Source organism: Micropterus salmoides, unplaced genomic scaffold, assembly GCF_014851395.1.
Source record: "Micropterus salmoides isolate LMB-PRFRI ecotype aquatic unplaced genomic scaffold, ASM1485139v1 Ms_hic_scaffold_11, whole genome shotgun sequence".
In the NCBI taxonomy this organism is placed as follows: Eukaryota; Metazoa; Chordata; class Actinopteri; order Centrarchiformes; family Centrarchidae; genus Micropterus; species Micropterus salmoides.
This window is the reverse complement of record NW_024040152.1, coordinates 24,428,861-24,444,693: the sequence shown is the minus strand read 5'-3', so window position 1 is coordinate 24,444,693 and position 15,833 is coordinate 24,428,861. Positions and strand designations below refer to the sequence as shown.

Here is a 15,833-nt window from a genome sequence, read left to right as displayed (position 1 = left end):
ATGTCACTGGTGTGTTTCTGTTACATGATTATGGGAAGGATGTTGATTTTCTCTGTGATGTCATTGAACCTTGTCTTTCTTTTTCCCCATTTCCTCAGCAGCACATTGGCCTCATCTCTCCTCCTGTCCCAGCTGTTATTGGACTCCAAGCTTGCCAGGTTTTTGGGGTGCTGTGGGGGTTGCAGCATCATTAGGCTACTTCCCGTGTCCTTGTCTCTGCACGCTGAGTGAAATAAGTTGGCCAACTTATTTCAGTGCTTGAAGTTTGCCGGTAGTAGGCGAGTACCGGCACTTCTACATTTCACTCTTTGGCATACTTGGAGTTTTTTTGCATACAGGCACTTCTCACAAGCTCTTTTCTGCCCTCTTCACATCAGGTTCTCTGGGCACCATACGTGACACTCATGTTTTCCCATTCTCGCCAGTCTGCTAATCTCTGTCGGCGGAGACAGAGCAGGGAGAAGCTCAGGTGGATGGGGCAGGACATTAAAAAAAGGCTGATGCACAACAGCAAACTTGAACTTGTTCTGCATGAATCCTAGCATTTCTTATTCTCTAACCGTATTGCTAATGATATACAGGCAGTACAGGCATGATCTGTTCAGGCTGTCAAGTGTCAGGGACCATCCATCTACCAATAGAAACAATCTTAAAACTCATATACTGATATACAGAAAACATAGCACACTAACTTTGTTTCATGAGTTTTTGGAAAAGATTATGTGAAGGTTACTCTGGCAGCGGACAGCAAAGCTTCAAGCATGTTAATCTTATGACTGATAATCCAAAGGGTGTGACACACTTTGTGTAAAAGGGTCAATTCTCAGTAGGATCAATGCAGTGTTCTTACTGTGGGAGCCCACGTTTTTAGCATTTATATGTCACATACTGAATTGTTCACGGGATTTATTGGATACATGTAGGCCCCATTGTTGCTAAATCATTTCCCATAATAAGTGACCGTTAGATTAACATCATTTTGTAAGCTCTTGAACTTGTTGTTGTATTGCACCATCTACTGGAAAACCTAAGGGTTACTCTTTCAATAGAAGTGAATTTTGCCAAGGATAGCAACTGGAATTTTGAACATTTGTTTTTCAGATTCTGGACACATTAATCTTGAAAACACAAAACTGTTCATGCAATTGTTATTACAACCAATGCACACACAGTATGGTTTACACTCTGTGTAAATGTGTTGCATACATCCAATACAGTAGTGTCACATTCTTTAGTTGGCAAACGCTTCAAAGGAAATTTCCACTCAATAAAGACAAACACAGGTTTTTATATCAATGTATTAATGTTTTATTCTAATTATAATAAACAGAATATATCAGTCCCTTATTTGTACAAAAATACCTGAAAAGGTTACAATTAAGATTTATAAGCCATTCAACTATTTACAGATTGAAGCAAAGCACATTTTGAATACAGAAGCTCTCTCTTACAAAAAAGAGATAAGTTACTGTTTTCTTTTTTGCATTCCCTGAAATACATAAAAGTTTATATTTTCATATATAGATATATTTTTTATTTTACTCATTTGTACAGCCATGGTATCTTGCATTGTGACAATGTTATGAAAAAGCACAAAATTCAAGATGATAATCGATCAATCCATCTTTGCAGGACAGGGGGCAAATCACTTTCAACTTTGAACTGAAACTTCAACTCAAAATATGAGCATTCACTCTCAGTCACCTTTCGCCACAATCATTTAGAGTGCCGTTTTCTGTTTTTGAATTGTATTCATGGACTACAAGGTTTCTGGGGCGAACGGTCCCCTCTGAACGGTAGCTTTGTCTGTCATTTGGTCCACATGTTAGGTCTGGTTTGTGCAAAGGAAGAGGAGTCGTCAGAGGCACCATCTGTTGTTACAAGTTTCCTGGCTACCAAAACTGAAATGCGCTTCATTGTTAGTTCCTTTATTTACACGTTTGAGTGTCTATTTGTTTATCTCTGTAAGACACAGCGTAAAATGATGAAATGAATCACATTAGATGATTTTTTCTACTTTACTAGAAAACAGGGCATGAAAATTGAAAATGTTTTATGAACTGGTCACTAATTGTTTCCAAATGTGAATAGGTAACATTGTTAGAGATGGGCTTTTAAATTATCTCAGGTAGCCAGGCAAATATTTTAGGCTTTGTTACTGTCCTCTTTAAATAGTCCTGAATCTACTAAATTTTGCTTGGTGGGGCACATGTGTGTTGTAAAAACTCCAAACTGAATGAAACTCAAATATTTATGAATCCATCATCTTGTACATAACAGTCCTAGCGATCTGAGACCAGTAGTTTTTAACATGCTACCAGTGAACCCTGAGCAACCCAGTGACATTCATTTCTGTTTAGTGTAAAAAACGTGGACATACAAATCGCCTGATTTCTTTTTTCTGTGTTTTCAAATTTCATTTACCTTTATATATATATTTTTTAATGTGAATGCTAACTACACCTTAAAAGCCATCTGTTCCTCCTCAAATGCTACCATTCACTTCACCCAGAAGAAAAAGTAATAATGGGAGTTGAAGATGACTGCAGTGTGGGTAGACTCTCAGGGGATTGAATGTAGACACAGCTAGCATCAACTTCAGTGAATTAAGTTTAGCTTAAGATGACTTTCAGCAACAACAAAAGAATGTATGTATTCATGCAAATTCTAAAACCTACCTAATAAATTAAGTTTCCTCATTCTGCTGAAAGGAGGTCAATGCTGTGACCCATTTAACAATGTTGCTCTGGTATGGTTTCAATAACATGGATTTATCACATCCCTGTTCATTGCAATTTTAAAATTGTGACACGCCTGTGTCTGTATGTGCGGTGTGTTGGGGCAGGGGGTGTTGTTATGCATTTCTTCAATTATATCTAATCTAAGCATTAAAAGATTTTCATTGAAACGGTTTAACTTGAATGTAACAATTTCTACAATTATTTTTTTTCAAGGCAAGAAGTTTCAACAGTGAGTTATGAGAATGTTGAGTTTGATTTGACCCAGTTTCCCAAAACATTTGTGCCTTTTTTTACTTTAATTCATATGAATTTTTTCTTGTTTAGATCAACAACAAAACAGTCTTGAGAAAATCTGAGGCTTTTAAACATAAAAGCGTTGTAATTGTAACGATTATATTTTTATACATCCGGGAGAGTAATTAATTTAACAGTAATAGTGACTAATGCTTTGGGAAACTTGTTTTGCAATTTCACAACATTCCACCTGTCATCTATTGGAATGACAATGTCAACACTATGGATGCCAGTGTGCTTTCAAACATCACTTCATAACAAGTGTTGATGATGACAAAACTGCTTTTGAATTGAACTAAATAAAGATAACAAAACACATCAATAGATGCTATGTCATTACCACAACAATAATTAGAATAACAGAACACACTGGTCAATCATTTCATGGTAATGACAAAAGAAAACAGTAGAGAACAGCGCTGAGAAAAATAAATCTTAAAATTTTCAAGTAATCAGTCACATCCAGATAAATAAATACATTTTGCTGCAACAGTACTTTAAAAATGATTGAGTCATTGCATCTCAGATAAATAACGGTGACCATGCACAGAGAGTCAATACGGTGCAGCTATTCTGCATCTCAGATGTTCAATATACTTTAAGACAACCTGCAGGTAAATAAGTCATGGCTGTTGATGTGTGCATTACAGATAAGTACAAATAGATATCTAACCATCTTCTGGCTGGTGACCTAACCAGAGCTACAACCAAAGCTTGGACTAAATAAAACTTCTGTGTGAGTTTTTAGAAATTTCAGGCATAGTCATTAAATAACAAAAAAAAAAAAGAGAGAGACAAAAAACAAAGGAAACCATTGTTTGTGGTGAGACATATCAAAGGGCATGATTATGAACCAAATTTACTGGGAGTGACTCCAAGTATTTCTTCCCAGAATATGATTTTGGGTGTTGCTCTTCATGTGTTATCTATTTAGTTCCGTTCTGCTAGACATGGTCAATAGGTGCTAAAAAAAGTATCCCTATCTATTCAAAAGGAAATTTGATCCAGGTTGTCTAGAGACACCGTGTTGAAATGTTCCTTTCACTTCAGTTAATTACAGGGGCTCCATCGTAGATGTGGCCAAAACACAAAGGGAAATCCATTAAAATACTTTTTTGACCTTGGCTGGCATTACGCCACTTTTATTATGTCAATCAAAAACACATCATGTACCAGGGGCTATTCTGTAATCAGGGGTAAAATAATAGTTTGCAGTCAGAACACTAAGTCCTAAAATGTCCAGTTCTATGTTGCTGCCACGCCCAAGAGTGTATTTCAGTTTATCCAACAGCAGGCTAAAGTAAGTGTGATGAGACCAGGTGAGACAGGCCGAGAAGAACAGAGAGAGGAGAGGCAGCTATCATTTGTTTACAATCCTCTTCTATCCTTACATGTTTTATCCACACTGTAGCAACACCGACTACCTCTTTTACAGCCTGCCTGAACTCATAAAGATGTGGCATGCAGTAGGCAGTAGGTGTGTATGTGATACTGTAGGTTTACAAGTACTTACAGGTGGAAGAAGGCCGCATTATATGGAATGTAATGCACAGAGTCTATCGGTGTGGAGTCGGAGAACACTAAACCATGTTCCTAGCCACATTTACGTTTGATAACGTCTCACTGACTTCCAACAGGTAGGAGGCAATTTGTGGAACAATGTGTGACACATGTGAAAAGAGGGCCCAGAATGAGGACAGATGTTTCCCCAAAGGACCCACTGTATGTCTGGGCTGACCCAGTTTTGTGCCGCAATGATTGATCATTTTTGTTTAATTTGATTTGCTGTCACTTGAAAAAGACCTAAAGGAAATGCTAGTGGTTATCCTTTCCTGTGCTGTGGGTGAGGAGAATCAAACAAAAGATTGATACTCTCCATTGTCCCACTTCATCTTCTGCAACAGATATCATAATGCCTTTACCTGCAGTGAACTACTGCATATTGCTTGGTTCCCCTGGTTACACTTTTCAACATTGCAGTCACCATAACTGTTGACCTGGTTACAAAATTCTACTTGCTTTTCTACTAGTTATTTCACCCTGAATGACACATTAATGCTTACTCATTTTTATGGAAGTTGCATGGGAAATACTTTAGGGAACTGAAGCGTGCAATAGAACAAGTACAGAATGACCTTACTGTAGCTTATGTGAATAATGAAGAGTTGCAACTATCCAGAATGCAAAAGGTGGACTTAAAAACAAATATTAAATACAATCTTGATAACAATACATAACTGCAATGAATGTATCATTAAGAAAAGAAACCCTGTGTGGTCAGAGATTAGCAAATACATTTCTGTGAATGTAGACAAAGCAGATTTTATAATGTCCACACTTAAAAAAATACTTTCTTTGAACTAATTTCAACAGTTCCGGATTTTTCCTCAGCCATTTTCTCCAGGCTAATTTGACTTGACAAACTTCTCATGTTTCCAAACCTCAAAAGGGATTCAAAACAAACACTTTTTCTGGCGCCTTCAAATCTTCATCCATGTTGAATTTTGACATGCCCTTACATACCTATGACACTAGAGGGCGGTGGCACCATCTCCCAGTTAAGTGATGTGACAGCGGGGAAGTCATGCGCCGCCAAAGGCCACTCCCACTTCGATGAGTGCAAAACTGAGACAATCAACTCTCCATCTACAGTATATTCTTTGAGGACATGTGACAAAGACTACTGTTTGTTCTCAGAGAGCAGAGTGGTCCAACACGAAAGCTTGAGTTGTCCTGCTGGTTGTCCAGTTGAAAGGAAATGCAGTATACATTTGAGCTGTATAATACAACCTTGAGGATTACTGTGTCCAAGCTTATCGATGACTATGGGTAGCAAGATTGTGGAAGATTTTGCAACAGCACTGACACAAACGGCAGTGTTCATTTCCTTTATCTTCTCTCTTCTTGACTGAGAAACCTTGTGAACAAGTTGTGCATCCGACTCCTCAAACATCCATGCAAACCAAAGGGTATCCAACAAGTCAGCAGTCTCCGGCAGACTCACAACAATATAAAAAGAAAACGAAACATCAGTCAATTCACCAGCTTCTTATAAAGATTTAAAAAAAGAACCAACCAACAGAAAGGTTCTTTATGTTTTGTTTGTTTTAGGCAGAGTTAGGTCAAGTGATTGAGGTCATGGGGTCAGATGATCCGAAGATGTCATAAGGCCACAACGGTGCACGGGTGTTTGAGTTTACAAGGCAGCACTCCTCTGTTGAGCTGGTAGAACTCCACCAGCTGAATCAGGTCGGTGAACTTGGTGGCGCCATCGTCAAGGCTAAAGAAGACTTGGCCGTCCTCTTCACACTGCCAGCGTCAAAGGGTCCGGAGCAGGGACACACCGCATGGCAAGAGAAAAGAAAGGACATGTATTTATTTTAAAGGCCAAAACAATGGTTGGCCTAGGAGTGACATAGCTGACAAAAACAATGCTTTTCGGTAGGCAATCAGGAAAAGCTAATGGGCCAACAGATGAAATACTATGATCTGTAAGGGAGTACAGAAGACTTTTGCTTTTTATTGTCTCCAAAAAAAAACCCAGACTTGTCACAAATGAGACAAAACAGCTTTAATAATAATAGCCTCTACTTTAGTACTTGCTACTGTATTTAACCTTCAAAACTGTTGAGCACAGGTTATATGGCCAACCATTCTTTAAACCCTTTTCAATTGCTTCTTGCTATTGTAACATGTATTTTCAACAGTCAGTGCCCACTATTTAATAAAAGTATATAAAAATAATGATTAAATGGCAAGAAGTGCATACCGGTAGTATCTGGAAATGTTTGATTTTCTGGTGATGGCACAATGTGAGCACAAACGCCTTGGGGTTACTCTGACTGACTCTCAGCAGAAACAACCTGTGCAATGAGAGAAAGGAGGACGCTGTGAGAAAAATATTCAGTTGAAAACATTTAACTGTTTTGTTTCTGATTCGGGTATATTCAGTGAATAGGAAATCTGTATGTATAACAGTTGTTTTAGCTCCTGCTCCCTTACCCATCGACTTGTCCCTGCTGGTGGATGATGCGATGGGATTCTTCTCTGGTTATCCTGCCATGGAACCACAACTGAGCTATGTGGATGACTGCATAGAAAATCAAAAATACATTTTAAAGTATATTTTGAAAAATCTTTCAGAAATTAAATAAAGGCAACAATCATCATCGTCATTATTTTGTTGATCCTAAATGTCTTTGCATTTACCTGAGCTTAGTGAGGAGTGGTGAAGTGGACTGTGGGAGCCTAATATGTTCATTCGTGTACTCCTCTTCTGAGAGAGATGCCAGACACAGACAAAATAAGAGGGATTAGTTCATGATCTGGTATACTTGACAGGGTAATTCTACTGTATTTACAGCTTTTCTCAACACGAGGTGGTGAGGCTTCACATTTTGTAACAACTGAATGTACTTAACAGTCATTACTGTATTGTAAAATTATTTTAAACTCTTAATTGTAAGTTTACAATATCCTTTGTAAAAAAATTTATAAAATATATACTGTCACCTCCACTCCTGGCATTGTTGACAGAGAGAACATAAAAACTGAGGCTGTGTCTCACCCTCCATGCATGTCCCTCCTCCATCGCAGCGCTCTGAGCTTCTACAGGGTTGTCAATCACCCGGCCTATCCTCCCTGAGAAATCCATTGCCACAAGGGAGTTCTCGGATACACTCCGCTAGGGGGAGACAGAGATACATGACAGTCAAATTGTGAACACAAAGGCAGCACCACAAGTGACCTGGGTTCAGCTAGTGAGGCGCCACAGGTAAGCATTTTGGTGAATATCATTCTCCTTAACTTTTTCCTGGTGCAGACATTCCAACAGTATTTCTGCACAATCAATGTTTTGCGATCTTGAGATCTGGGACTTTATCAACACAATCCTGTTACGCTGAAATGATTGCTTTTAGGTTTGAAGGTGCTTCAACAGAATTTTAAATAAAGAGGTAAACTTACCACAGGTGCCGAGAAGTGTGAAAGTAAGGTTTTTCTTTGTTGAGGAATCTTGTAATTCTGGTACAACACAATCCCATACTGTAAAGAAAGAGGAAGACACTGGTCAACCAAAATAAATAAATAAATAAATAAAAAAAATTGCTAGTTGTCTATTAAATGGAATCAGCAACTTTTTTTTTGGGATTCATTTTTGATTCCGGCACAGTTTTTAGAAATTCTTGATCTGAAGAGAAAAACAAAACACATAAAAAACTATGCTATATATTTTTGAGACTGTTAGGTTCTACCTTAAAGAGCCGGAAGGCAGTCATCCAACAGGTCCTGCCCTGTTCATCCTCGGCACACATCATCCTCAACTCCTTCAACTCCCCTCGACTTTTGTTAGGCTGCGAATTGACATTTTTCAAAATAGATAATCCTCATCACCTTCGCTATCAGCACAACCAATATCACTGACATCACTGATGGAATTAACTGAGCTAACGAGCTGATAAAGATCGTGAGAAAAAAAATGCTTGAACTGTTTGCTCATCTACAACATTTATTACATATACACACTTTAAAACATTTGGAAACACAGCAATAAACCAGGACCTCAGCACTCAGCACTCATATATAAAACTAAGCATGCCAGCGCGCTCTGCCTGAGATAGGGAGCTGCACAGGATGTCAATCATTGCTCAGCTCATAATATTTCATTAGAAATCAGCTTCATCTCATTTCTGTCATCTGAGACTCACCTTGATACAGAACCCGTAGTCTGTGGGTGCACCATGCAGCTTTTTGCCTGTGATGACAGTGAAGATGTTGCTGTCTTCAAGGTCCGCTAGTAACTGTAAATGTCTGGGCTCCTGGAGACGGATGTAATTAATAAGTTAGAACATAACAGCGAGACATAGCCTTGGAGGTGCTGATAGACTGAGAGATGTGCAGAAAGACCACCATCAATAAAAGGCTAATTCTTTGAAGGTAATCATGTTTAATCTGGAATATTTACTGTGTTTTTGTAAACTTTTAATGCAGGATACATATAAACTATTACTTGTACGTGGTACAAATATTACAATGAGACATATTCTGGCCCTTGAAGTTTCTGTTACCTTCGAGGTTCCTTTTGTAGAGCAGTAGAGTCCTGAGCGCCGCAGGAACATATACACTTTCTTCCACGACTTTCTACCCACCTCCTTCACATACATGTACCCCTGGATCTCTGGACAGCTACTGGTCGCTAGGAAGTTCTGAAAGAGGGAGCAAGAAAGACATGGAGCAGGGTATCAGCACACAAAGTTTGGATTCATTCACTCTATTATGTCCTTCTGAGGGCAACACTGGATCACATCTGAAGCCTTTAAGTACTCGGTCACCATCACAGCCAGATACTGAAAGCTGTAGCAGACACCATCTGCAGAGGCATCACAGACGGGAGACAACTGATTTCTATCAAAGAACACAACATTACTAGGGCTAAGTGAAAGACTGACAGCTGATGTTTAAGATGAGCAGCAGCTTGAATCCTTACACATCGCGGTATTGACAAACGTCGACCAGCGATAAGGCCAGACATTGTGCTATTGTTATATTATGTTGTCTTTTTCAATGTTATATTGTTGTGTGTATATCCACATAAATAAATATGTACAGTATATGCATAATCTACTGATGTTTTAAGCAAGGCCTGTAATTGATTTCAAAAAAACATTTTTATTAAATATTTAAGCAAAGGTTAATGCTTTGCAATGTGCCTTTCTAAGACAAACACAGTACATATGTTGAATCAACACACAGCACATTCCTTTTGTGAACCTTTAAAGTCTAAATTGTCTTGTGGGTATTTCGGGTTTGCTGTTTCTATGTTTTACAAAAATGTCACACCATGAAGTGGCAGGTTAAGTTATTAGAGCTGATTTGGAATCTGTGGCCTGTGGCTAGAAGGTAAACTGTTCCACACGTTTCCTAGTGTTTGGAAACATCCTACAATGGGCCTCATGCATGAACACTTTCCATTTTTCTGGAACGTTCATTCAAAAAGCTTTTCTTTTTGAGGCACTTCACCCTGCTGCTTTGCACTAACATATGTTTCTTGCATAATGGCAAATATTGCAAACACCTGGCTGAGCTCAGGTCAGAAACCGTCTTGGTTTGGACAGCACTCTAATTAAGTGCAAAGATCTTGTGTTTAGAATAAGTCAAACACTGGGGATTCCTGACACAACTCAGGCTCACCACATCCCCATTCATTTATTGACTCTTCTATGTGGAGCATAACGGAGCATAACGTCTCTATGATCAGCAGGGGAGTTAAAAGCTTTCTGTGAGTGGCATGGATGAAGGGATGGATTCCACTTGTGGTTTTGCCTCTGACAGCTCCATTACTTGATACAGGAGAGAGCCAGACTGCATGTAAACCCTCCATCCATTAAAACCAAAGCTCTTCAAGATCCCAAGAAGCTTTTTGTCTGGTCTCCTCCCAGGCCTTTTCTTTTCTTCATATCTTTTGTGAAATCCGAGTGTGGCCCGAGAGTGGTCTGTGAGGCGGATAAGTAGCATGACACAAGCGTGTGAATTGCAAACATACGGTAGGTAGATGGGGAACTGTATGTTCTATATGTGACTGCCTAATTCCATTCATCACAAGTGTCGGGCCTGCGGTGCATGTGCCGAGACAGTCATGTGTCAACAGGGGATCAACAGTAGTTATTACTGCAGGCTCTGACGAGACACACTGTCTAAGGGTCAGAGGTGAGGTATGTCAGCTTGATTGTACAGTATGCAGCGGGTGCTGACTCTGAGGTAACTAAGCTGTGTGCGTGTCACGAAGAGGAGAGAGAATGAGAGAGACACATGGAAAATGTGTGTGTGTGTGTGTGTGTGTGTGTGTGTGTGTGTGTGTGTGTGTGTGTGTGTGCGTGCGTGTGCTGTATGTACCTGAAGGAGCTGAGATGGTAGAATTGTGCGACTGGTTTCCTGGCACCATGCAACCATGTGCTCCGGGAAAAATGTCTGGTGGAAGGAGAGGGTGGAGAGAGAGAGAGAGAGAGAGAGAGAGAGAGAGAGAGAGAGAGGAGTCAGACAAGAGAGAATATCAGCCACTGTGACAATAATTATAGGGTCGGAATTTGTGACAGAAAAAGGAACATCACGCAAATCCCATCAGTGCAGTCAGCTGTCATAATATTTCACAAGAATACAAAATGAAGAGAGACACTTTGTCGACGAACACGTCTTTCATTCATCTCCGAGGCAAGTGGCCACTCTTTAGAGCAAATGTCACTAGTAAACTCTTGAATGTCCCTTTTCATTTGACTGAATGCTCAAAATACTACAAATCATGAGGAGTAATACTGCTATAATTTTAACATCCATATCCAGTTTATTTCAAATGACCTAAAAATGCATTGTGTTAAAAAAATCACAAAAATGCAAAAACAATCCATGCAGATTTTTTTTTACAGGCTATATGTGTAACATATTTCAACAAGAAGACATCAGGAGTCATATAGCGTGTTAAAAAATTCCCAAGAAAAAGCAATTTACCAGGGGGTTTCTGAAGAATTCATATTTGGCATAGTTCTTCCTGAAGAGGAATCTACTGTCGCTGTTCATAGAGGCCTGGACCTGAACCACCAGCTCATGGTCTTCTAGACAGCGCTCTGAGGTGAGACAGGCAGAGAGAGGAACAAGAACATCAAAGGAGGTTGGTGTTTATTCTTCAAACCATTTGTATAATTTCCTTACAACTATACCACATATAATATACAATACATATACAATTTTACTTACAAAACATACATTAATATAACATGTTCTGTCACAGGAGTGAATGGCCACATGTGAATGTTATAGTCTTAAATTACATTGCCAAAGTTTGTCACACAAGTACTATGGGCCTCTGTAGATATTATAATTTTCCAGAAATATCTGTCTTCAATCTTTCTGGTATGTCTGAAAAAGAAAGACATCAAAATGAAACTGAAAACAGAAACTGAAAAATTACACACTGTTCATCTCAACATGTAATTTGGTCTATTTTTAAGCAAAAATCGTCTTATTTTTTCAAAACAAAATCATGTCAGTGGTGTGAGATTATCTCACCTGTTCCCAATGACAATCAAACAGCATTTCTTTTAACCAGTGCATTTTTTTTAGAGTTGTTAAAAAAACATCTTTACATCAAGTCAGATGTTTGTTCTAAGACAGTGTAGCTAAGACATACATTTCTTATCCATGATAAGTCCAGTAAGCACTGATTCTCTGCCAATAATCTCTTGACGCACTCATAGTTACAAACATCTGCACCTGGAAATACAGGTTTAAAGGATATATATGACTGGTGTGACCACACAATTCATTTCACCATAATTAATTTTTTTAGGCAATTATTGTGTTATTGTAGTGGTGAATGGTACAAAATGCCCTGAACTAATCCTGGGCTCCATTTGGCCTGTTCAGTGGTCTAAAAAGATGTTTAGAAATGCAGACTGGTTTCAACTGTTTGTGCTTATCAAACGAGCTATGACTAATAATCAGACCAGGGCCTTTCTCTTTCAAAATAAAAGAGGATATGATTCAATTAAAAGTGTGTGCGGTTTTGAGAGGTTTTGTATGGATGTGGTCAAAGGTCCTGATGATTTCTATTCTTTGTCTGTTATGACTCATTTCCAACAGCCTTACAAGTTCTCTCTGTCATGGCTTTAATAAAAGACATCCTTCCCCAGTAGATTTAATTAAAATGTTCACTATCTTTTGCAATACCACTATCTGGTCTAATATCTCTTTTTGATGTGAAACGGAGAACTTCATAGAAACCTGACTGTACAGATCTAATTCACATCATTATCTCATTTCATGTGTTCCCTCATCCTCCCAGTCACGACTCTTCTTTTTCTTTCCATTTCCTCTTGTCGCCTGTCTGATGAGTCACTCATGTTCGTGACAGTGACTCACCCTGGCAACACTACCTCACTGTCCCAGAGTTGTTAACCTTTTCATGTTGACAAGTAGAGGTCAATGTTACTTATCTCAAAGGGCCATTTCATCCAATTCAGCAGCTTACCAAGAGTGGGCAGCGATGTACGGAAATAGGTCCTCTATTCAAACACACCATTGTTCGGGTCTCTCTGAAACTCTTATTCCCGTCTACCAACCAACCACATGTGCACACATGAAGTAAAACAGCACATACATGTGCAGTCCAGACATACGGTTTGTGCACATGTACATACACACAAACAGGACTTTCGCATACTACCTCATCTCATACTATAATAAAATAATACTATAGTATAGCACTTCATATATAATTATAAAAGTATTCTCCAAAATATTAAGTGATTGGCTAGAACTGTATATCTACATGTAGGCAATTTTCACTAAACACACTTGAGAGACATTTAACTTTTATATACTGTTGACCAAAAAAAACTGACTGCAGATATAGCCATTGCAACTACAGTTCAAATGATTTAACAACATGTGTTATATATTTTTGGTGTTTCCGGTGGCTCAGTCAACATGCAGTATACGGACTAGAAAAAACATCAGTACCTCATGGAGAAGTAATTTAAACGCAATTACAATCAGAGTTTATAAATGAAAAGCAACTAGCCAACAAACTATAGGAAACGTCTGGCAATCACACAACTAACAGAGCTCCAAACAAGCCAAATCATTGGCTGAAATATCCAATTAAATGTTTAGAATATGTCAGACATATATAATGCTTACAATACAGAGAGGGATTCCAACTACCACTAAATGCAATTCAACTTCAAATATTTCCTACCTTTTTAACAGCAATTCGGATTAACATAATTTTGGGCATAGTATTTTGTTAAGGATCCCCCCCCACACACACACACACTCAGTCACAAGTGCGTAACCCTTCAATTTGAACAATCACCACGCTGCCGCTTCATTACATCTCATTTACTGAAACTCCTAAACATAAAATACGATAAGTAGTTATTCCAGACCTGAAAAGAATACGGTTGCAGAACAGGTGTGCCAGAATAGAAGAAGGGCTATAATAGAATAGACTAACTCCGAGCCAAAAATGATGTCATTTACAACAAGCCGACCTAACTGTATTTGGCAGCATCGTGTTGGCAGCACTGATGAGAAATGCAATCAGAGCATGATGGATGGTGAAATATTAGATTAGGGCTTTTGGACCTGTACTTTAAAAAATGCTATATATTTTATAAAAGTTTCCTCACATGACAGTATACCAGCCTGTATGTGGATGTAAGACTAAATATTTGGCAAAACATAAACACAAGTTAAAACAACAGAAAGTGTTTTCACATATATTTTTCTCCATGTCTCTTTCTACAGTATGTTTAACTTCCAGGCACACTGCTCTATATAAAACTACACCCCCTTCTCTCCCACATCTGTTAAACTGTACAGACATGAGCACAGAGCACAGGCTCAACTTGTCTTCCATAAGTGCTTTATAATCGCCCTCTCCTCAGGGGGAGGTTGGGTTTTCAAACATTCAGCTGGTCACAGCTTTCCAAGCTCACTGTTATACTGCCAAGTGTAACACAAAATCACCCTGACAGAAACGCAAAGCTCTCGTCCTTCTTAATACAGCAACAAGTTCAAATTCCTTGATTAAACGCTGGAATAGAGCATCTTTTTCGACTACTGTTTTCCACTTTTGCTTGTGTCATTTTAGTGCCACATTTGGTTTTGAAGAATATCAACGCAGTGAGCGTTCTGGTCTCGTAGTCTTTAGAAAATGTGCCAAGCTCAGTGAGCAACACCTTCCCTCCACTTTCTCAAATACCTCAAGCAATGTTTACTCCTGAATCTATGAAGAATCTACTGTATAACATACAGCCTCTCTAATGACTGGCCAAAAAATTTGTTATATCAAACTTGATGTTCTAACAAGAATACTAGTCTTCATTTCTGAGCTGGTCCCAACACATCACTACAGTAGATTATTCCCGAAGTGTCTGTCTATTGCAGTGAGGGCTTCTATTTTCAGGAGAGTGGTGTCAAGACCCCTGGTCTAAAGAACCTTTAACATGAAAACTCTTCATGAATCGTTTCCATCACCTCCGTGCCCTGCCATTTATAGTACTGGATCGATAACGTTACACCGTCCCTGAAACTGAGAGGCCACCAGTTGGAAAAGGTTTTGTTACAGCGTTCGTCATTTACATCTCCTAATCCATGACATTCAATTATCACCTTCTCTTCCTTTAGCTTCTTATCTACTGGCTTCCACTCTGAGCCCTTCACGTAATCCCCGTTGGTAACAATTTAAGGAGAAAAACACCACAATGTAATCTTCTGCATGATTATTATTCTTAAACAGTAGCTTGTGACCGACAGTAATCTGGGGTGGAACTGTCCTCAATCTTTGTCCATACTGATTTTTCTTTGAATCAGGAGTCTAAAAAAAGACCTCAATCCAAGCAGTCTAGTGACCTTAAATGAGCCTGCCCGCACTAAAAAATATCAATGAAGGATGTAAAATACTGAATCCAATACTCTTGCTTTCCTCTGTCCCCTGCATAAACCATAAACTTTTCTCTCAACCACCACAACAAATTAAATTACTCGGTAGTGCTCAAAAGAGTCTTAAGGCTTCTGGACTATAACATTTATCAATTGCTGTGTATGTTTAATTTATGATTTGGGACCAAAGACAGTTTCTGCTGGTTCCCCCAAGAGGTCCCAAGAGTTTTGGTAAGCTTTAATAAGGCCCTGGGAAAGACTGTCTCCACTTACACGGAATAACTTTATGGAACCCTAAGCTCAAACATGCATCATATTTTATTGCTCTTCAAGCGTACTACACACTGAAGCTAGAATCTTCAT

General features: G+C 38.8%; 1 protein-coding gene across 5 annotated transcripts in view; it reads right to left on the bottom strand.

Moving 5' to 3' along the window:
* Positions 1 to 1,284: 1,284 nt before the first annotated feature.
* Positions 1,285 to 15,833, bottom strand: part of grb10b (growth factor receptor-bound protein 10b) — a 79,327-nt gene continuing 64,778 nt past the window's right edge. For 4 of the 5 annotated variants that reach the window (XM_038711935.1, XM_038711936.1, XM_038711938.1 and 1 more), the window contains 11 exons: positions 11,535 to 11,650; positions 10,926 to 11,000; positions 9,101 to 9,238; positions 8,741 to 8,851; positions 8,288 to 8,386; positions 8,001 to 8,078; positions 7,603 to 7,719; positions 7,245 to 7,311; positions 7,038 to 7,125; positions 6,805 to 6,898; positions 1,285 to 6,344 (listed from right to left, as the gene is read on the bottom strand). In XM_038711935.1, the coding sequence (XP_038567863.1) occupies positions 6,198 to 6,344; positions 6,805 to 6,898; positions 7,038 to 7,125; positions 7,245 to 7,311; positions 7,603 to 7,719; positions 8,001 to 8,078; positions 8,288 to 8,386; positions 8,741 to 8,851; positions 9,101 to 9,238; positions 10,926 to 11,000; positions 11,535 to 11,650 (1,130 nt within the window). In that variant the 3' untranslated portion in view covers positions 1,285 to 6,197. The remainder of the gene's footprint in view (positions 6,345 to 6,804; positions 6,899 to 7,037; positions 7,126 to 7,244; positions 7,312 to 7,602; positions 7,720 to 8,000; positions 8,079 to 8,287; positions 8,387 to 8,740; positions 8,852 to 9,100; positions 9,239 to 10,925; positions 11,001 to 11,534; positions 11,651 to 15,833) is intronic. The other variant, XM_038711937.1, reaches the window with a different exon arrangement.